Source organism: Gossypium arboreum, chromosome 12 (assembly GCF_025698485.1).
Source record: "Gossypium arboreum isolate Shixiya-1 chromosome 12, ASM2569848v2, whole genome shotgun sequence".
Taxonomy (NCBI): Eukaryota; Viridiplantae; Streptophyta; class Magnoliopsida; order Malvales; family Malvaceae; genus Gossypium; species Gossypium arboreum.
Window position 1 is genome coordinate 119,284,602 of NC_069081.1, and position 25,268 is coordinate 119,309,869.

Consider the following 25,268-nt stretch of genomic DNA (forward strand, 5'->3'; position numbering starts at 1 on the left):
GGCAGATTGGATGGAAGTGGAAGCATTCTACAACGGGTTAACGCCCATTTGTAGATCCACTCGCGATTGACTTCTAATTGCTCGTGCCCAAACAAGAGGTAACTAAAAACAACGCTAAACTTAACATATTAGAAGCTTCTTTTGAGCAGAAAGTTAAGAGTCATCCAAGTGAAACAGTCACCTCACAAATAATTTATTTTTATGAAAATAACTAATTTATATAGCATAAAAATAAAAATCCTAAATCTTATTGTAATTTTGTACTCTTACCTTTTAAATTTTATAAACCAATTAAAAATTGAAACCTTTATATTTAAAATATAATCAATTTATTTTATTTTTATTTGTAAACATCATGGTGACATTTGTCAATCTTTAGGCTGTCTTGTGAAGTCAAGATATCTTTTAAAATAATGAACTCCAGTACTTTAATTTGTGATAGAGAATTTTTGAGTTTAAAAGAAATAAAATAAAATCTTATCATGCATAATTTGTTTGTTGCTTTTAACGGGAAAGATAAGTAAAATTATACCTAGTGATAACTATAAAAAAAATATAAAGCATAATTGATTAAAATAATTTTGAACACAAACTATATATTTTCAATTTTAATTAAATAAACCTAATACATTATTTTTCATACAACATAACTATTAATCAAGTGTTTATTTATTTAAAAAGTAATTTAGGTTGAAATCATTGTTGTATCAAAAATTAATATTTTTAAAATTAGATAGGTGGTTGAATTGATTAGACCATTGATTCGTTGATCTAACCGATCCATCCAATCCGATTAAATAAATTATTAAAAATTCATAAAGAATTAAAAAATTTCAATTGCTTGATTCAATATTTTTTATTCGATTCAATCAATTCATACAAATTTTTAAATTAATCGATTTAATCCCTTTTCTATATTGATACTTAATCGATTTTTAATTCAACTTATCTAATTTAAGGATTCAATATAATTCAAACAATTTTATTAAGATTCTAAGTAATTTATATATATCTCGATCTTTCAAGTACACTCAACCTAGGAATGGTGATATTTGGGTTTTTGACCCTAATATTATAATAAAAAATTTATACACGAAAATGGGTTGTCAGTCAGATTAATTACGAAAATGGTATTTTTTTTTAGGTCGCGCCTTCTTGACAGGCGCAACTCATTTTTTTAATATTAATTTTTTTTGTTTAAAAATTTACTATTATTATTTTTTAAATATTTATATTAATATATGTGTAAAAATAGAGGTTTTATACAGGTAAAAAATACTCGAAAAAGGTCGAGCCTGTCAGGTACGTGCAACACCCCCACTGCCTCCTTGTTGTTGCATTGCTTTTAATTTCTTTGCCATTGCTTTTTTTGCCCTGCATGTTGCCCATATTTTCTTCATGCATGAGTCATATCACTAATGGAAAAAAAAAAAAACTTTATGGGGACCTTAAATCTATATATGTATATATATATATATATATTAGTGAATCTACTAATACATATTTCATCCGGATAAAGTATCGTTATTAAAATTAAATTAAAATATTAAATAAGAAATAAAATTATAAAATAATATGTTATTTAGAAAATAACTATTATTGTAATGAGATACATATTTTATTAGGTATAAATATTTAAATTTTTGTTTTTGTAATGTGATACATGCGTAAATATCTATATATATATAATCATATTAGTGAATCTGCTAATACATACTTCATCCGGATAAAATATGCATTATTAAAATAACCAGTTGAACATGTCGATAGGTGCAACATGTATGTATGTTTCGTATATATATTCAAGTTCTATACTAACTCAAAAAAAACAATACAATAATAATTTTTAAATGAAAAAATTTAATATTAAAAAATAAGTTAACCTGTCAGATAAGCTCAACTTAAAAAAATATAGTATTTTCATAATTAATCTAATTAACAACCTATTTTGGTGTACAATTTTTTTTTATAATATTGGAGTAAAAAACCTGTGAAATTTCCATCATTAGACTTTGTTATATATAAATATATATATATATTATACGTGTGTGTGTGAGACTAATTGGCTTTTGGATTTGGTGGGGGGATTTCGAGGAAAGAAATATAAAATTGACGAGTGAGCACTTACGACAATGTGCGGGGGACCTCATCGTCATTTTCCTTCTCCATTCCTAAGATTTTTGTCATTTTGTAGTTATTTCATTGAGTGCAACAATTTCTTTTATATAGAATGTATTCGGGTCGAGACAAAATCATCAATAATGCAGCATAGTGAAATATTATTCAAATATGCTCCTTTTTTTTTTTTTTGTTAAATAAGAGGAATCTGATTCTTTTATTATAAAATACACGTGTCCAAATTTTATTTTATGTATAAAACAAAATAAATAAATAAATTATTTGATATAGTTGAGATTTATATTTTAGGGTTGAAAAAGTTATAATGGAATTTAGCTTTATATTTATTTTTTATGTTAAAGGGATAATTAGGTAGTGCAAAAATAGTGATGAGAATGTACGATTCACTTTATTTGATATAAGATGAAGATTTATCATTTAAGATGATCAAAAGCAAAAGGGATGACACGAGAGAGGGATGGGATAAGAGAAAGAGCTTGCCTTCGACTCTAGACCTTGGGTCTTATATACCTTTAAGACCTAGTGCTAAGGTGTTGAATGTTAAGTTCTTATAAGAAGCTGAGAAAATTGGTTAAGTGGTCTCTCATATATGTGATAAGTAATAAATAACTAAAATTATATTTAAGTTGTTCGACTCGAAAAAAATGATTAAGATTTGACTTGTAAAGATAAACTAAAAAAAATTTAGAAATAAAAAAAAAAGCGTTGAAAGAAGAAATCTGATAACAATGAATAAATAATAAAGAAAAAAAGAGAGTAAAAGATGGAACGAGTAAACCAATGGATATGATGAATAGATGGAACGAGTAAACCAATTGTTTAATTCCTTATTATCAAATTCCTTGACAATTTGAAGAATGAAGAATGGATTCTCACGATTGATTAAAGAAAATCAAGAAGAAAATTACTTCTAAAAATCACAAAAAAAAATCTTATACAAAAAGCTAACTTCATAATTAAAAACATTATTAATGAAAATAATTGTCTATTTAATGAATAATATTGAGGCTTTTATAAAGGCTAACTAACTACATCCAAATAACTTAAAATATTAAAAAATTCCAAATTTTGGAATAAATAAAAATAAAATAATTATACCTAATAAGTACAAAATTGTGTTCGTATGTAATAAAAATTAAGCCTAAAAATCGAACCTAATATGATTTGAATTCGAATTAAAAAACTCGAAACTTATAATTTTCGTAATAATCTAGTCCAGAAATTTTGCTAGCATAGTCTTCACTAAAATGGTCATAACTTGAGTTCTTGAACTTGAAATTGAGTGGTTCAAAATGCGTTTTGAAGTCAGTAAATAGACCTTCAAACGCTATGAAGATATCTCAACCCATAAATACCTAGATCCCATTCAAAAAGTCAACACAACTTAGCTGATTTTTCAAACTTGAAAATTGACAATTTGAGTGAATTGAACTGAATTGAATAATCTTCACCTCATCCGTACATGTATCAATAAGCCTAGGCAAGGTGGCTCTAAAACATGTTTTTAATCACATCAAATGTGATATTGTGGTTGGAATCTGACACGTTGATTAATAAGTGGGAGTCTTCTTTAATGTCAAGCTGAAGCGTATTTCCAAGAAGCACTCTTGATTTTGGACCACAAGCGAGTTCATTGCTCCGTCCCAATTACTAGAGTATAACAATTTCATTACAAAAAAATTTCTATTGACAATATATCGAATAGTAATACAAAGTAATGTACATAAAGCTCACGAGATATGCTCAATTCCATATTTGACACTTGTCTAACATGTATAATTTATACACACTCAATAAACTATAACAACATACATGTTAAAAATTATACATAACAATTATATTAATAATCATTGAATCCAATTCAAATTAACTTACTAATTAGAAAAAATTCATAGAAAAATCATACATCTACATAAAGTGTCTTGAAACATAAAATTTCAAAATTCTCAAAAACTTCTATATGTAAATTAACATTCGTATTAGCGGACCCAACCCATATTTGAACCTAATGGAGACCTTAGGCCCAATATCAAATATTTAAAATTGAATATGGGGACCCAACCCGTTCTTGAATCTAATGAGAACAAACGGCAAAATACCATTATTTACTTTCGAAATATAAGTGACTCCACCCATATTTTCAACCTAACAATAGGCCAATAGAAATATAGGGGACCCAACCCATATCTATATTTGGGCCTAACAGATAAATGGGCCTAATAATATTATTTACTATTCAAAAATAGGACCCAACTGATGGCCGAAAATATATAGGGACCAAACCCAAATTTGAACCTAATGGAGACAATAGGCCCAATAATACCATTTCTGCAAGGGGATCAGACCCATATTTGAGCCTATGCATCCAAAATATGGAGGTTAAAATGTGCCTTTTTTAGTTTATGTTCTCATTCTTACATTTAAAAACCAGTTGTTTTACTTTTATGTACTTATATTTTAGTTTTATATTTTCGAATTTAAAAATAAAAATTTAATTGTTAAATTTATTAATATTTAATTATTAAATTCAGGTTCATTAAATATATATATTTTTTATTTTGTTATATGACTAACAATTTAAGTGTTTTTTTTTATATTTCATAATATTGTACTATTAAATTTAATAAAAAATTTTAACTGAATTAACAATTGGATTAAAATTATGAAATATAAAAATAGATGGATTTAATTTCTGAAATTAAAAATAAAATAATTAAATTCTAATGTGCAAAAAGTATAATTTAACCAAATATTAGATATAGCAAGTGAGGTTGAAATTAGTGTAGATATGGGTTTGGCTCTCCTTCATTATCATTTTGTCATTTATTATTTAATACATGTTTAATTTGACTTCCACAACAAATGAATGGATCATACCCTATTTGAAGGGTAATCATTAATATAATGAAATTATATATATATATATATATATTCGTCCTTTTATTTATCAAACAAATGTTTAATAATAGTAATCAAAATATATAATGTAATTCTAATAACAAGTTCATAAAATAATGTAGCTGATTAAAATATATAGAAACGTATATTTATTGTTTAATTAGTAAGATAAGAAACCGATAAATTGATAAACCAATTATTGCAAAACATTCAAATATATGCATATAGATACCTAACCCAGAGAAACAATAATTTCTAATGGAAATCATACATCAAATGTATGAAATATCATGATGTCCACGATCTTAAAATTTCATGATTCGTCTACTTCAAGACAAACTTCACAGCATCATGCTTTTCGATATTGGATTTATATAGCTAATTGAATATTAGTTCGATTGACATCAATATTGTTTTTAGTACAAAAGGGATGTGGGTTCGAGTGAACTGAAGCGCATTATCCTCCTATTCAAAAGTTGAGGAGGGATTATAAATAGTTCTAAACATTATATATAATGATATTAATGTTAAAAAATAATAATGGATTTATATAACCATTAAACTCCACAAAGGATGATACAAATTTTATGTAAAAGGTACACTAAATGTGCAGTAACACTTTTGGAAGTATCAAAAGAATGTTACTTACATGTATCAATAATAAGACTTATTCTTTTTTTTGGTGTCCCTCATTAAGTAAAAGTCAATTATCTATCCAATCTAATATTAATTGAATGCCTGAACACTCAGAGACTTTCATCCATCTGTATACAAAGTATCTTCCCATCCTTTTACAATCATTCATTAGTTAATTAGACACTCCCATTATCCAATCTAATTCAAGACTCCTCTTGTAGCCACTCTGTTAGTAAGGGGGCTCCCATATCAAGATTTACAGATCCCCTTCCAGTACTTTAGTTTTTCCTTGAATCCTAGACGTTAGGAGTTCGCGTTTTTTGTTGATTAGGTGACACCTGGATTTAAACTAGGGAATAAAGGATTTGTAGTCCCCCACCTTACCGCTCGGTCATGTCGCTAAAAGGCTACAAACAAAAAAAAGGAGAGTATCTCCCTTTTCTTTTTCTTTTTTTGGTTATAGCATCTCAAGACACAAAATATCTAAAAATTTTCCCTTTCTTTTCTATTGAAAAAAAAAATGTGGATTCTCAATTACAAAAATCAAAATTCAGGACAAATAAATTAGATTATTAACTATTAATTGCAAATTTAATATTTATATATTTTATTCTTTTAATTTTATTTAATTTATTATTAATTTAATCTTATTTATTAACATAATATTAAAATTATAAATTTATATTATTTAAATAAATGCCTCACAAAAACTTTAACCAACAAACAAATGTCGGCAATTTTAATTTAATTAGTAAACTTGCAACTCGTACATCCATGTTTGAGTGCATGCTTATAAATTGTGGGCCTTTTCCACTAGGTTTTGCCTTTTTTGGGGAATTATATATATATTAATATCGGATTAAAATATTTTATTTATTATTAAATAGATTAATTTAACTTATTATTTTTAATAATATTATAATTAAGTTGCTTTATTTAATAATAAAACGATTAATTTAATTCGGTCTCTATAATAGAAAAAATTAATAAGTATTTTCACTTATATATATACATAACAAGTATAATTATATTAACAAATTTAATGATTGAATTGCTAAAATATTAATTATATAAAAATATAAAATGTTTTAACTTTAGACAAATATAAATAAATTTCTCGAGTTATATAAATATAATATTAAGAGCATATCCTTAAAGAAACGACAACCTATATGCTTTGAAGTGTAAACTTTCAAAAACGTGATGACAAAAAGTTTTGTGACTCTCAAGATGATATGGAAGGACATACATTAAAAGACTACTTCTTTTGATTTTCTTTAATTTTACGAGAGAGCAATTTGGGTAAAATCCAAGATTTATTATGATTCCAACCATTGCTATTATATATATATATATATTGACAAAGAAAAATAAAATATGGGATCAATATATTTGCCCATATTATTCATCCCTTATCCTCTCAAAGTTGCCCCTATTCTTTTAAGAATATGTCATATTTTAAAATATTTTATATATTATATTACGACACATTCACATTGCAATTTACGAAAAGAATTATACGAATTAAATAAAATTTGATTACAATAGTAAAATTTTAAAAAGAATGATTTTCAATCATTTTTAATTGAATTTATATTCGTTAACTCGTGATATAAACTTTATGAAACATTTTAAGTGCAATATAAATATTTCAGTGAGATATATCAAATATTAAACTTATGATAAATATTTCATTCATATATTAAGAGAAAGCAATGGAATAATTTATTGTGTAGTTATATATATTTAATTACTTTGGTATATATTGGAACTTGTTTAAATTTAAGTTGTAATAGTCTATCTAATTACCCTACAAATCTCATACCCTATTTTCAAGATTCAATTTAAAATAAATAAATAACCTTAAAAAACAAGACATTCCTTTTAAGGAACATCTGTTAATTACTTAGAAACTCAAGTAGGTTTTGCACAAATTTATTTATATTATAATTTTTATAATCGATTTTTCAAGTTCTGATATCATTTTAGTTTTGAATAATTTGAGATTGGATCAATTTTAAATTTATATAAATTCGAGTTTAGGAAAATATTACGGATTTAAATGAAATGTTCTAATTAGAAGTAAATACTATAAAAATAGTAGATGTCGGGCATACTGTTACCAAGATTCATTTACCCCAGCACCAATTTTATAAACATCCGTTTAAGACCACTTTCACTTTTCACGTGCAATGGACGGACACTCTTGACTCATCCAATAATATATTTTTGATTGGAGTATAATAATATTATAATAAAATAAAGGGTAAACTATGGTATGGTGAAGGTTATTCAATTATGGATGAAAAATTATTAATTGGTCATTTAATTATGAATTTTTGTTATTAAAATATTTAATTTTATCTTTTTTATCATTATTTAACTAAAGTAAAAATGAAAACACTCAAAATTTAAAATAATTAGATGACTAAAAAGATAAAGTTAAATAGTTAAATAATTATTTTATAATTATTTTATAATTAAATGCTCAAAACATATATAATTTCGTCACTACTAATATAATTTATACTAACTTATATATATATGAGATTGCTGCATGCGTTGCGTAATAAACTAAGCTACAAAAACATTAAAATAATAATTTTATTATTATTATTATTATTTCCTTCTATCCTTTTCAGTAGTTTTTAGAATTTTAACCACGAATTAAAACAAACTCACGTGCATGCACACAAAGTTCTATGCAGTTGCTGTTATTCTATTTTTTTTCTTCTCAAAAATAATTATTAGTTCCCCTCTTAAAAATAAAGAATGCATGGACTTATTAGACATTAATTTGGGTTAAATTGGATTGTCTTCGCACTCAAAAAAATGTATAAATTAGTTTATATGTATTAGATTAAAGAATAAATTGATCATATTTATTAAAAATTAGTCTCGTTGATAAATTAACAATCAGGTAGTGACACCTGGCGTGCCACGTATACCTCAAACTGATGTATGAAAATTAATTTTTAACAGTAGAAATAGTAACAAAAAGACCAATTTGTTCTTTAATCTAATGTATAAGGACTAATTTGTCCATTTGTTGAGTAGAGGGAACAAAATGTAATTTAATTTTTAATATAGGGCCCTCCATGGTACTTTTACTTTTTTTGCATTTTTTACAAGTTTTGTTTTTATTAATAATTATCAATTTTAAAAAAAAAAATAGTAATGGGGTAAATTTAAAATTATACACGACTTTTGATTTAATGTTTAATTTTATACAATAACTTTGATTTCGTATAATTTTATAAATTATAAAATATCGATTTGATTAAATTCTTAAAACTATTAACATAATTATTGATATAACATCATTTTATATTTATATATTAAATACACAAATAATTATATTTATCCAATATAAAAATAAATTGACGATTTATTTTTAAAATAGATATAATTGAATCAAAATTAAAATTTTATATATATATATATATAAAACTATATCGATCAAAATCAATGTATATCAAATTCCACATTAATTTAAAGTTAATGTATAATTTTAATATTTTACCTAATATTAGTTAGTTAACATCTCAATTAGTTATCAATTGATAATCGTTATAAACCTTAATTATTAATTACCCAATAATGTCCTTACACATGATTTTGTCCTTTTGCAACTACATATATTTATGTTATAATTAAGGTAAATGATTATGAAATTAGACTCTTCTAATTGTCTTCCACGCGTGATTAAATTACTTTTACAAAACATTATTTTATATTTATTTTAGAAAAGCATGGAAATCCAAACATGCAGGCTTGATTTATATGTGGTAAAATGACTAGCGATAAAAAAATATATTGTCAATCATTAATACTTAGCCGAAAAGACTCTTGATAATTGTTTAAAAAGATTTAATTACGTAATGTTGAAGGGTTAAAAATAAAAGGATAAAGTTCACATAATTATGTTTTTTCTCTTTTTATTGTCTTATTTTAAAAGTTACAAAATGATCCTCTAATTATTAGTATTTTTTGTCACCCAACCATAAAAAGTTACAAAAATTTACTTAACTATTCAATTTGGTCTCTTTTGGTCATTAGTTGGTTAATGTAAAAATGAAAATACCCCAAAATTAAAGATAGTTAGGTGACCAAAAAAGATAAAATTAAAAAGTTTAGTGACTATTTTGTAATTTTTCATAATTAATTGATAAAAAAAGAGATTTACTAATAGTTGGGTGGCAAAAATGAAAAAAAGAATCCATAGTTGCTGACTCTTAATGTAGTTTGCCCAAAATAAAATAAGAATTGGGTATAATGATTTTTTGGCCCTCTAACTTTACAAAAAAAATCATTTTAGTTATCCATTTAATTTTTTTAGCCTCTTTTTAGCCTTGAACTTACATTGTTTGTCAACTCACTCTAAAATAGATGAAAAATTAACATTTGTTAAATTTATTGATCGGTATACACGTAGATAATGTCACATCAACAGTTAATTAATTTTAAATTTAAAAAATATTTTATACATGTTTAAAATTGTTAAATTTTTAAAATATTTTTAAATTTAAAAAAATTAATTGTTGACGTGATTTATGGTGATTGACAAATAACGCATGTTTAAAGACAAAAAATGACGAAAAATTATAAATCAATATGCTTAAGACTAGTTCTCGTTCCGCAGCTTTATATATTTTTAGAGTATAAAACTTGAAAATACTTCGCTGATCAACTCTGCATCAAAGTCAAATGGTAGCTTTCTAAATTTCGTAATCATATTTTTATTTATTAATTGTTTTTATTTTTATACTATTTATTTTTAGATGTTTTTAGAATTTATAAATGTTGGGGAAAAATTCAATTAAACAACAAACAAATAAAATATTAAAGAAATTGAAAAGATCAAACCCAAATAATTTACGTGAAAAATTCTTCTGAAGAGGATAAAAAACTACAGACAAATATTATTTTAATATAATGGAAAAAACGAAGGGTACAAAGATGGAGACAAAACTAAATCCTGAAACCTGAAAAAAGAACTCTAAAAATGTAAACACAAAATTCTCTGAAAGCTTATGAAAGCTAATACCTAAATATGTTATGAGTTATTTTTTAGAGTGAAAAAGTTGTAGGTCAAATAATATTAAAATAATTTACACTAATAAAAGTTTAAGTGTGAAATTAAAAAAATAAAGTTTAACCGGGAAAAGAAAAATAAAAAAATACGAGGCCACATTCCAATAATGCCACATTTCAATGGATTTTTTTCACAGCAGTGGACTAAATCTATTAACATGATGAATGAACTAGTGACCCAACAAACCTTCCGAAATATTACATAAGAGTCAAACTTTTGAAATTATTAAAAAATGACCAAACATTTTCGAATGTGCTAAAATAAGAGTTTTTTTTTCACACTTCATCGTAATTTATTCTACAAAATAGGCGATAACAACATGTTTAAAATAGAACACATCACCATTAGGTTAGATGTTACTTGAAATGACAAAAGATAAAAATAAAATTTGAATCTTGAGATACGACATTTGAAAAATTCTTACTTGAGCACCTTCTTAAATGTTCAACACTTATTATGACTATTTTGAAAGGTCTGATCATTATACAAGTAACTTCTGAAAGGTTCAGCCCTAATTTGAGTATTTAATACAAATTAAAATATAAAGACTTGTTGAAAGGAAGTCAGACTCGGACCCTCAAATAATGGAAGTATAATGCTTATGATGTCTATGATTAGTTTTATCCCCAGTTTTTATCTCCTAACTCATAGGAGAGCCTAATCTGGTTCATAGAGTTTAGGAAACACATAGCCACCAAGGGCATGGGTTCAAATCTCATATGATACAATAGAGGGACCAGAACCATAATTTAACCAAAAGACAAAACCTAAAAAAAAAAAAAAGGCAAAAAGGTGGGTGGAGGAGAGAGGGCATAGGGACAAGAGGTGAGAAACCCACGAAGCATTGTCGGAGAAACGGCCGACCCAACACTTGTTAGTGGGAAACAATACATCTTTCAGTTCCATTTCATTACAATATACCCACCAACAATATCACCAAGCAATTTTATTTTATTAATTTTAATTTTAATTTAATATTATATGGAGGTGATAAAGACAACACTTACGTTGCTTTTTCCTTTTCATTTTCTTGTCCTAAATTTTAGTGCTTTGTTTTCTTTCTCATATTTTATGATACTATTATCATAATGTCTAATATTAATATATATTATATACTTCCTAACCTTTTTTTTTTTTTTGTTTTCCCACTAACTTTTCGTTTAATTCATTAATCATCGTTATAAAATCTTAGACATTTGTGTGTTATATCTTCCATTTAACGCCTCCTTTTTATTTTTTATTATTAATTACTTAGCGGTAGATTTAGGGTTTAATTAAAATTTTGAAAGTTTTATTGGGAATTTTAAAATTTTGAAAAGCATAACTGACATTTTAGGATTTTAATTTTTTTAAAGTCTAATTAAAAATTTTAAAATATTATAATGGTATAATTAAAATTTTAAAAATTTAAACGACCAATATGTCTCTAAAGCTCAACGACCGCTTGAATCTTCAAAAATAGAAATTCAACACTCTTCTTTTTACAAACTCATGTTATTGAATCTCGAATCACTAGACCACAACTTATTTTTTTCATGTTTTTTTATTGAAAAATTAAATTAAATAGGATTCAATATTTACTGTTAAACACATTTAAGCACTTAATTAGCTTCTATTTCATTTCCTTATGTTTATATTTTCATTTAACATATAGGAGAATACTCGGTTTTTTCGGTCATTTTTTTAATTAAATCAACTTAATCGACCATTTTCTATAAAGATTGGCCTGAATGAATTAGAGTTCAAAAATTGACGTAATCGAACCAACTTTAGATTGATCTATTAACCGAATTAACCGACTTCATTTATTAAACTTGAATAATATATATTTATTTTATAATTTATAATTTTTTTTTTGAATGATTCCATTTGAAAATTTAAAAACCAATAATCAATTGGAATAACCAACCGAACCAAATTTATAACCGAAAAATCACCCAAATTAAAATTGATTGGGTAAATTTAATTAGTTTTCTCGATTTTAATCGAAAATTACTCTTCTCTGATTCCACATGTTAATGAGACATTAATATAACGGTAGAATTGAAGTTTTGATTATATATGTTGTGTATAATATATTTGGATTGTTGAGTATTCAACCCAAAAAGATAAATAAGGATAAGGAAACTTTAGGTTGTTTGTCAAAATTTTGTGCGGGAATCATGAAAAAGCAACTTAATTTATTCAAAACAACATCACCAATTTTCTCTAAATATATTTTTATGAGATAAATTAGATTAATTAATTGACTAAATGGAGTTCAATTTATTATATATATATATATACCACCATTTTTCATGGCTTTATTAACTTTTTATGCCAAATTTAACCTGAATTTGCGGTCACGTTTGGCCTTTGATGTGCCACACAATCATGCACCTATCATCACAAATGTGTAACTCATATATAATATAAATAAAAAATATTACAAAATAATATAAGTTGGTATGCAATTTTCAAAGGTATAAATGGGAAAGTAATACTCATAAGTTATTTGAGCTTGATTAAAAAATTAAAGAGTCAAACTTGAGCTATTAAACAAGTCGAATCTGAGTACAATAATACTTGGTTTTTCATTTTATTTTATATTATAACTACATTTTTACCTTTATTATACTGGAAGATCTTACAAATAAATATGAACGAATTTAATTAAACTTGAGTATGAAAATCGATAAAAAATTTAATCAATTCAATTCAAATAACTTAATTATGTCTAGAATTAATATTCAATCAAATTCAAATTAATCTTGAATTGAATTTGAATTTGTGAACAATGAAATTCCACTCCACTCAATAACAGCCTAGTTGAAAAGATCTATTAACACAAAAATAAACATGGGATATATTATAAAATAATATGCATGCAAAAGGTGAAGTAATGACCAAAGAATATTCATGATGCATACGTGAATCTTATATTTAAGATGCCAATCATATACCATGCCACCCAACAAAGAATATTCATTATATGATAAGTCAATTTGTGTTCATCAAAATACATACAATAACAGTAACAATTAATAGACATATATATATTAAATGTACATAAAATTTCACAATCTCCTGTCCTTTCCCATTCACATAATATTGTTAAGTTGCTAAGAGCCAAACTAGATATGACCCAAAAGTTGGTAACAATGGATGAGCTTATTCATATATATATATATATATATATATATATATTTCAACTCTAAAATCATTAAATAACTACTCTAAATGCAATATATATATATATATATATATATATATTGTGTTGAGATAAAGTTGGCTTCCATGTAACCAAGCATTTGCTGTATATTTCCTTTCTTTTTGTTGGAGAATTATTGTAAAAATGCCAAACACTTCATTATGAAAATGAAGAAAAGATTGGTTTTTTCTTGCTTGTCAGAATTTGATGGGTGTCTTCCAATAACCACATGCATATTTATGTTAAAAAGATTTCGTATTAGATGCCTTCCATTTTGACTTAAATCTTAATTTGAAATCAGTTTAGATTCTTATATAATTCTATTAATTAATTTTTTTTAATCAAAGATGGGTTTTATATAGTGATGTCATGTGAGTAAGGATTTGGTAAAAAATTTGGTTAATGGGAGAATTTAAGGTAAAAATATTATAGTGATATCTATTTTCTATATAATATTTAAAGTTATCTATAATCCTTCATTAATCTATAAATAGGAAGATAATGTATTTTTTATACTTGAACTCATCTCCTTTTATATTAACAATAATATCCATACTAATTAAACTAAAACTCAATCAATAACCTACTTACAAATTCCTAATATGTTACGTAATGTGTTTTATATCTTATCAGTAAATCATAAAATATAATGTATAAAGTAAAGATAAAGTTTGATGTGGTATCGTGGATCACTGGATTGCTTTATATTAGAAAACAACAAGCATATAATAAAAAAGTTAGGGCTGCAATTGGGTGGATAAGAATGTCAAAATTGTTGATTAAATTCTTTTGACAAGGAAGTCTTGGATTGTAGTGCCTAGAATTTAGGGTATTAATTTCATAAGCCCCACTAGACTACCTTATTAAACCAGAAATTAATAGCGGTCAAATTTCATTATTAGTCCCTATACTGTGTAAGTTACAGATTTAATAATTATACTCTAATTTGGTCAATTTAAGTCCTTGTACCTTTTGGATTTATCAAATTTAGTCTATTTACTTTTTCGAATTTTGAAATTCCAGTCATGCATCAAATGGTAGCAATTAAATCCATATGGCCAAATTATACTATTAGTCCAATACTATATGTAACGTTCAGATTTTAAATATTCTTGACACAAAAGATAACTATTAAGTTCATTAATTGTATTTTTTTTTGTGGGTACATAATATATGAGTAAGCTGACTTTGTATTACATATATGATAGTATGTTTATTGTGTAAGATTTTGAAAATAGTACAACTTAATAATTTTAATAGCTCTTTGTCGATCAAGACTAGAATTTCAAAATTCAAAAGTATAAAATGACCAAATTTAAATACAAAACTAAACCCACAACTTATACATAATACATAATAATATTTTCATCTATTTATCGTATGTGAATTATATATGTGAATATCATGTCCTCTTTTGGATGTTATTAATAATATACATCATGTAGTCATTTTGTTTAATCAAAAATGTAGATGCATACTTGTATCAAATACATACTTATAATCAGGGGTGGATCAGGTTAAGGGGGCTTGGCCTCCTAGAATTTTTGAAAATTTTCATTTTCTTTTTAAAATTTATTGAAAATTTTAATTTGGCTGTCCAATTTATGAAAAATTTTATCATGCCTTTTAATGTTTTTGAAATTTTTAATTAAGTTCTTCTAATTTTTTTTTGAAAACTTTAATTAGAAAAATCTCGTTTAAACTCTTAAAGTTCTTAAAAAATTTAATTATGCCCCAAAAACTTAATTCCAAAATCCACCACAGCTTATAATAATCAACTCTCATTTCGTATTTGTGTAACTTACTTACCGTCTAATCATAAAATATTAATCGTTGGGAGAACTTTGCCTTCAAAATTCGAAACTAAGAGCTGTCAAATTTGAAAAAATCGAATCGAAATAGAATCTCAACTAGAAATTTTCAAGTTCATGGATGCTGACAAGGATGCAATCGAAGAAGGAAAAAAATACCTACATATGAATTTTCATTAACTCAATGATCACATTTTAAATTATTTTCTTTTCTTTTTTTACTAGTTTCTGCCACAACAATGAAGATGAAGCTTGACCTAAATTCAATCAAATACTACATTCTATAGGGCAAAAATTTTCATGCTGTCTGAAATTTTAGCAATGTCATTGGCAGAGTAATGTACTGACAAATTACATGTCTTGTTTACTTGCTGGGGTATGCCCCATTATAAAAATTAGTCAATATTCGACAAATTCCTGCTTCTTTGTTCCTTTGCTTGGTCCGACATAATGTGAAAATTTTCTATTCTTTCGATTGCGTTTTCAAACTTTATTCAAATATGAATATTTGAAACCTAATCCTTTTCAACATGATATAAACATTAGACCTTAAATCTAATATAATCCTTTACTTGGTCTAATGTAATACAAAAAGTTGTTGACCCGATAATGTGAGATGTTATTTATTGATAGCTGCATAAAATTTATACACCGACGATGAATTGAATATTATTTTTATTATAATCGGTAAAAGTAATGTGGAACCAAGTAAGATTGTATTTTCTCTCATTTATTCAACAAATGAGTAAATTAATCCTTATATATTAGATCAATGAGTAAATTCGTCATTTCTATTAAAAATTTTATCCATTTTTACTATTAAAAACTGACATGGCTGACAAAATAACCAGACAGTTTTGTTACATGTACCTCATGCTAATGTACATGGATTAGTTTTTAACAGTAAAAATGGATATAATTTTTATTAGAATGACTAGTTTGCTCTTCGATCTAATGCACAAAGATTAATTTGTCCATTTTTTTAGTAGAGGAGACAAAAATATAATCTGACTTTTAGTATAAGGACCTCTATGATACTTTTATATTAATTATAATCCGATTTTTTTCCTTTTGATATTTTTTCAGCCACCTTTATTAATTATTAATTTTTTTTAATAATCTTATTATAAGTTCTGATTATATCAACTATTTTTGATACAATGCCTAGAACTACCCATAATCCCTTCCTAATCCATAAATAAGAAAATAATGCGCTTCAGCCTACTTAAACCCACGTCCTTCTGTATTGACAATAATACTTATACCAATCGAGCTAAGACTCAATCGACATTTATCATCTTCTTCTTATATATATATATATTTCAATAAGTCAATTTGTGGGTCTACTAATTTTATTTTATTATTTTTTTAAATTTAGCTAGAAATCTATTAGCTTAATTTAGTATATAACCCCATTGCATAATTACGTGATTCTAATTAAAATCAAAGTATTTGGTAATCAAAATTAAGGATTTGATTCTAGAAACAGAATTTCTTAAGCTAATTAATGTTATTGACAGGAGAGATGTAGTTGCTTCGAATTTGACATTAGCTAAAATCGGCTCACTCACTCTTTTCATGAGTGATTTGTAAATTATATTTAATATAGTCATAATATATAATTTTATACGATGTTAGTAAATTAGATGCTTTTTATGGTACATATTATAAATTGGAAGAAGGATGATAACAACAGGGTTTGACCTCTAGTGCTAAAAATTAGACAAATTCAGAAAATTTTATAAATCCACTGTAATTGAATTATAAATTTTGAAAAGTTAAAAATATAAAATTATTATGTATTAATTTATAATTTTATTATTTTTAAGGACTAAATATATATTTTGAGTTTTAAATATTTTATTGCAAAAAAAGTTATATGGAAATAAGAATGGCACACAAAGCACCAAAGATAAAAAGGAAAAAGTGTAAAAGATTAGAAAAGAAGAAGCAATGTATAAGAATATAAATAAATGTGCAATTAAAAGAGAAACTATAAAGAAGAAACTATGGATTCGACTGATGATGTCTCCCAATGTTCCAAAGGACTCACATAATATCATATAATTATATATATACACCCTTCATCCTAGATTTATAACATCGACATAATCTTCATAGGTAAGATTTGATAATTTATATATACACCTATTTAAAAGAAAAAAAATATAGATAGGCTAGATTTCACGTATTAAAGAAAAACATGGACAATATTGTTAAAGTTTAGGAAGATTATCTTTTATACTTTAAATTAGTATCGTAGAAGCATTATATTAAGAGTTTAATTACATTTTGTTCATTTTATTAAAAGAATAGGTAAATTAATCTATGTATGTTAGATTAAAAAGTAAACTAGCCTTTTTATTATTATTAAAGTTTTTATCCATTTCTACAGTTAAAAACTGGTATGACTATGTTGATGTATAGAGACTATGTTTGCTTTTTGATCTAATATGCAGATACTAATTTACCCATTTTTTGAGTAGAGGGGGTAAAATACAATCCAACTCTTAGTAGAATGGCCTCCATAGTACTTTAACCTAAATTTAAGCTATGTATAAACATATTAAAAACTCTATACATTTCTATTGTTAAAAACTATTCATTATATGTTAGAAAGAGATACTCGTGATATGCCACATATAATTATTTGGTTATTCTAATAGTCATGTCAATTTTTAACAGAAGAAATAATAAATTTTTTAACAAAAAAAGGAGACCAATTTACTCTATGATATAACGTAAAAACATTAATTTACTCAATTTTTAAATAAAAAATAAAAAACAATCTAATTAGTAATACAAATAACACCAAAATACATGTACCAATTAATACCTTCATTAGCAATTCAAATGAAACATTAATATAACATTTTCCTCATGTACCCATCATTTTCAACTTATATTTTCTCATTTATTTTGGGTGACTTTTCAAAAAAGAGCATAAATTCGAATAACAACTCTAAATTATGATTAACTAGAAAGAAGAGAGAGAGAGAGAGAGGGGGAGAGAGAGGAGAATTTGTTTTCTTATAAAATTGACTACAAATAAGATTTTACAAATTTCACTACCAAAAAAAAAAAGGAAAAGAAAACATTTGCAATGATACCCTCGATTTTCTTTTCTTTTTCGTGGCTTTGAATTTTCAACGAGGGGTTTTAATTTCTTCGCATCTTTGACCCTAAAAAAAGGGGCTTTCTTTGGTTGGCTTTAATTTTGAGGTGATGCCATAAATTCTTTGATACCGGTCATGCCCCCACTTCATATACCCAATAAAATGTAGTACACTAGCGTTATGGGCAAAGCTATTAGCATCCCAAAAATTACACTGCAATTAAAAAGTAAATAATATATTAATTTTAAATATATAATAATAAAATAATTTTAAAAAAGAATAAAATAGATAAAAGGCTTACGCTGTGCTGAGAATATCAGGGTGTACGTTGTATTCCTTGGCAAAGACAAAAGGACAATTCCTTGTGGGAGAGCTGCCTGTTATTTATTTATTTATAATAATAATAATAATTTTTAAGAAAAATAGATGCAAAGCCAAAAAAAAAAAAGTTAAAATTTGTATAAATGTATAATACTATTTTTATTGAATTTTAGTTTTACTTATATTTTAATTTTACATGATTTGATTGTTTTAGTTTATATAATAGTTAGTTAGATGGACTAATTAAAGATATTATAAAAATTAAATTCTGTCTAATGAAAATATTGAGACTAAATTATAAAATTGAACATAATAAAAGTACCAAAATTGAAATTTGACTTTTTTTCAGAGGCAATTACTGTGTCTAATTCAGATTTTAATTTATGAGATAGAACAATATCTAGCCCGACAACTATTTTTTATCATTTGAAAATTTTAAAATTTTATATAAAAATTAAAAATTAGAAATAAAAAATTTAAAATTTTAGATTCTTTAAAAAAAAAATCTCAGGGTGGCATATCAAATTAGGACCAAATTAAAAACTGTTTAAGAGATCAAGATGAAAAAAATTACTAAGTTTAGTGACTAAATATTACCCTTATTTATTTAGGCAAAGTGAATGGAAAAGAAAAAAAGAAAAGGAAAAAATAAGTGACCTGGACAATGGCAACGTGTAAGAGAACGCCTTTAAGACCAACAGCAATGGAAGCAGCAGCCATGACAGCTGGTCCTGTAAGGAATCTCACGGCCATTGCAAAAGCTGCAACCGAATTCCCACATGCTATGATCTTTGGTTGCAATGCCATAAACAGACCTGTCATTCACATCAAACCGTGCCATGCACCCCCCAGCATTAGATTTTAAAACATTTAAATGAGAAAAAACACCTTTCATCATTATTTCAACATATATATTATCATTACCAAACACAGTTTTTTCTTTGTTTTCTTTAAAAAATGATTTGTTGTTTGTAATAAGAGACACTGACCAAGACTGAACATAGCCATGCCGAGACCTGCATCTGACAGTATAGATATCGACTTTGCTATTATTGCAGGCATTTCCACATTCCACCTTCAAAAACAAAAAAGACAAGTAACAACAAAGCTTCATTACGAATGATGCACAATGAGGGAGGTGGATCTCGTAACCTCAAATAGTAAAAGTATTATGAATGGAGTGTTTATGTTGGATTTTACATTTTGGGTTTTTATTTTTTAATTTTGAGAAGAGTTTAATGGGTTTATTGAGTTTGAAAAAATTTTGGTGAGATTTAAATTTTTGCCCTTAAATAATATTAGTGAGTAAAAATACTATCAGTTGACTAGTTAAATTTTATAAACTCGTTAAAATTTTCTCGAAATTGAAAGATGAAAAATCGAAAATAAAATTAAATATGAACACCTTAAACTTAAACATAATACATTTATTATTTGAAGATCATTTGAGTAATGGATATTGAGCTCCATCATATAATAAAAAAGGTTTATAGTTTCATACCTGAATGAGATTAATGACCAAGTGAGACCAATTAAGCTTGAATAAGTATTGGGGTTTCTAATAAGTTTTCTCCAAACCATAATCAATATAAGCCTTGTCATTACACTCGTTGGTGGCATGGTTTTAGGGTTAGCAATGGCAATGGCTTCCCCAACTTTGTTGTTTTCACCACTTTCTTGGACATTGTTCATTTCTCTTCTGTTCCCAAAACTGAACTCATCTCTTTCCATAAACTCCTCTTGATTATCTCTATGTCCTTCCACTGTCAACAAAACAAACAATCATATATATATATGTTAAAAAAATCAGTTAAATGCCGTAAAAATAGTTTTTAAATTATGAATGACTTATTTAAAAAATAAATTAATTAATTTTATACATTAAATTAAAGAATAAATTAATATTCTCTATTAAATCTTTTAGCTATTTTATTAATAAAAATTATCTAAAATTTTTAATTAAAACATTAATTCACTCATTAATCTAATCTCCATCTAATTTTACCATTCATGTGCAGGTATTAAAAAACCAGGTCAAAAGATTGTACCTTTGCCAGGGGAGACAGCTAACCGAACTTCTTTCTGGTCGGTAACACCATATTCATGGCCGCCGCCGAACACATCTGATACCGGAGAAGCACTTGAACTCCAAACAAACATATGAAGATCCTTACCACCACCATCTTCAACCTTTTGATGAGCTTGTCCATTAGGTTTCTTAACACCTTTAGACCCAGTTGGTGAAAACATACCCGGATTAGGAGCCGGGTAGTGTCCCGTTACACCACTTTGTCCATGGTAATGGAACCTCGGCTTACCAGAACCATCTTCCTCGTAATTTGATGGTCTGGGTGTCGGTCCACGTGAAGCAGACATACCATAAACATCACCGGAACCAAAGTTCGAGTTCCGACCACCGGCCATCATAGAATAAAAATCAGTATGGTTAAAACTCGAACCTCTCGGTGTTGGATTCCTCGATGATTGTAAAGAGTAAATCTCAGCATTCGTTAAATTCGAAGGCCGGGGGGTAGTCGAAGACAAACCTTGTGACCTTCTCGAAAAAATATCAGACCTCGAAGCATTAGATTTTCGGACCGTAACATGCAACTTACCGTCGTCTTTAATCTCAGCTTCGGTTTCTAACGGCTGCCGACCGTCGAGCGACATGATGTCGGAATCGACATGGATAGACACAATAGAACCAGCAGTGTCGGGGAATTGTTCAGAGATTAACATCTTAGCACCACGATATTCAAACATAAATAGCATTAAAGTATACCAAATGATACATTGAAGTACAACGATTTGTACCATTAAACTCCCTGAAAATTCACCATACATACCTTTAAGTAAAGGTATACCCATAACTAAAGTATTGGGTAATGTTGAAAGTGAAAATAATGTTATGGTCCATTCTAAACAACCCCTTTTACTTACTTTGGACCAAATGGCTAACACGACTAAAACTATAATCTTTTGTAGTGTATCAGCTGCTATGAACCGGAAGTTCATGGTGTACGGATTGTTTGAAGCTATGAAATGAAATGAAAGTAATGGAACGGCGAAAAGAGCAACAAACCGGTTGATGCCGGAACATTGGTCGGGTGTGAAGATTTTCCACCATTTCACTGAACCGTAAGCTAAAATCATGGCCACGTAAAGTGGTACCATTGCGGTCATAACATGGTAAAAATCTGTTAAAGTGATCATCTTTGAAACACCCTGCTAACAAACTAATAAAAGAGACCCAAAATTTTACAAGAAGAAGAGAGTTGGTGGCGATGATGAGGGAAGAAGAGCATGTGTTTTTGGGGTTTAGAGAGGAAAGTGAGAACAAGAGAAGGGGGATTTTTTTTTATACACTAAAACAGCTCTTGAGAGATGTGAGCAAGCTTTGCACTTCCAGTCCCCAATGCTTTTGAAAGGAATAAGGGGATGGGGGGTTGCTTTTTTATGGTAGAGTTTGGAGTTTTGGCTTTTGGCTTTTGTTTTGGTTAAATTTTATTTTAAGTTGTTGTATTTTTATAAAATTAGAATTTAGTTTTGTATTTTTATTTCTTTTAAATTTAGTCTTTTTTATTTTAGATTTTAAAATTTAGATCTAATTATTAATATTATTTAAATTATTTTATTAAATTTAAGTTCATTATAATGTCAGTTTTTAGTTACACTATTACTAAGTAATGACAAATCTAAAAATTGCTTTATGGGACAAAGATAAATCATAATTTTTTAGTAGAGATGAATCATTAATTTTGGTTAGTCAAAGTACAAATTTATTATTATACTAACTCAAAATTTTTAGATTTTGAAAAGTCTATATGATAATTTTACTATTTTTGAGAGGTTAAAGCCACTGCTTCTCCTTTATCTACGCCCTTATTATTAAGTAAATTTTTTCTTATAAATATTACATTAACAAATTTAATATAAAAAATTAATAATGTTAATATTCAACTTAAATTTATATTTTAATTTTGAATTTAATATTTTATTGGATTTGATAAATCTTGGTATATTTGTATTGGTGAAGTATACTATCGATGGCTCTATATTCGATGAACTCTCATGTCCAAAGTTTAGTAGAAAATAAGAAAAAAGAAAAAGGCATTTTGGTTGGGAGAGGTGAGTGGGATGTGTCTCCAAGTATTTGTTTGGGGTACACAACACTTTATTTTTTATTTTCAAGCATTAAAAAGAGGACCCTCAACTTTTCCTCTTTTCTTCTTGGATTCGCTTTTCTGCTCATGGATTCTAGATGGCTTATGGCTCTGCCTACCTTTTTTTTTTGGTAAATACAATTCAATGTCATTTAATTAATGATAAATTTATGTTTTAATTACTCAATTTTAAAAAGTTATAAAGTAGTCACTGAATTATCTGAAAGTCTTCATTTAAGTCATTAGACTATTAAAATCAATAATGACATTCTTTATTTGCACCACCTGCATTAATCGATAAATCTTCTTCTACTTTTCTTTTATAGTTCTTTTATTTTCATGAAACAATTTGAACGTCATGAATCTATGAACCAAAATCTAGACAACTTTCTTCTTTAATCTTCAATATTGACTATTAGATTGACTTGGATCTAAGGCGTTTTATTTTGGGTTAATTAGCCGAAAATGTCGAATTTAAAAGATAACGAGGGAATTAGGTCGGTTTTTTCACAAATCAATGGAAATAAGTCAATTTTAGAGAGACAAACAGAAAATGCTTCCACCAAGAAATGTTTTCGTCGTTCCAATAATTATTATTATTTTTTGGGTGTAGGAAATTTAGGGAGAAAGGTTATTTGTGTTTGTGCTTTAAGGAGAAATTGTGATAATTTTAATGTATGTTTGAGTTCATGGTGATGAGGTGGCGTTTGGAGACATACACATTTCATTTCTCATGTCGGAAGTGCACTATCACCTTAGAAAATGTCGCATTGAAATTTAGGCTCCTAATTCGCGATGGTTATATGATCACGGGTTCAAGTATAACTCGGGTCCCCAGTTGATAGTGGTTATGCGATCACGGGTTCAAGTTCCATGCCACTCAAAAAGGATGCTTTATAAACCCTATACATAAGTTTGAGATTATAATCATTGGGAAAAAAAGGGTTCACCAGTATAATCAACTTATTCTTTTTCTCCATTAAAGTAGTATTATCAACCTCATTGTCCAAAACCTGTGTCAGAGGTGGGGACAAGAAGACTTTCAAGGGTGAAGTGGCTGTAACAGTGGAGAAAAGCTGAAATTGACTTGGGGCGATTGATGTGATTAAAGAACTACAACCACTGTCGCCCCAAGTCGCATTTCAGCTTTTTTCCATCACCACTCCCCCCTGAAAGTCTTATTGCCCTACCTCTAACACAAGTTTTGGACAATGAGGTTAATGGTATTACTTTGATGGAGAAAAAGAATAAATTGATCATACTAGTAAGCCCCCTTTTTCCTATGGTTATGATCTCAAATTTATGTATAAGGTTTATAAAGCATCCTCTTCTGGTGGCATGAAACTTGAACTTGTGCGCATAACCACCATCAATTGGGAACTCGAGTTATACTTAAACTCGTGATTGTTAGGGGCGTTTACTCGGGGATGTAAAAATGGTAGGCAGTATCATGCCCATGACTAAATAAGAAGTATGTAACTTTATACTGATTTTAATTTTTTATGATTTCGTTGCCCGACACATCTCTTGATACAATGTCACAAACATAACAAATCCCCACTCGAGTCTTCCCGCTTCTTTTAAGTTGACTAGTTGTAGGAGTCACCTTAAATATATTAGATTTCAAGATCCATCTGGCATTAGAAGACCTCTGATTAACCTCAGTATGAATGCTCACGCGTATTGTTGTCTTTGAACGGCACTAGTGGAGTTGTCGATATATGAGAAATTATATTCTAATCATTTCATCTCTATCTGACTACCACTAAACTTGTTCGACACATTGCCTAATAATTGGTTGCAAATTGCCCTTCAAACGCCAACGCCTATTATCCTTATAACACCCTTTGCCCGACCCGATTGTTAGGTCTAATATACAAGTTGTTACATTTGTTGCCG

At 27.0% G+C, this 25,268-nt stretch overlaps 1 protein-coding gene across 1 annotated transcript; it reads right to left on the bottom strand.

Annotated features, from left to right (window-relative positions):
- Positions 1-18,661: 18,661 nt before the first annotated feature.
- LOC108476534 (probable auxin efflux carrier component 1c) lies at positions 18,662-22,573 on the bottom strand. The gene is given in 7 exon segments (XM_017778761.2): positions 18,662-19,098; positions 19,187-19,241; positions 19,244-19,262; positions 19,864-20,021; positions 20,196-20,281; positions 20,708-20,969; positions 21,255-22,573. Coding segments are annotated over 7 exon segments (1,812 nt in total). The 5' UTR covers positions 22,420-22,573; the 3' UTR covers positions 18,662-19,031.
- Between the last annotated feature and the right edge of the window lie 2,695 nt (positions 22,574-25,268).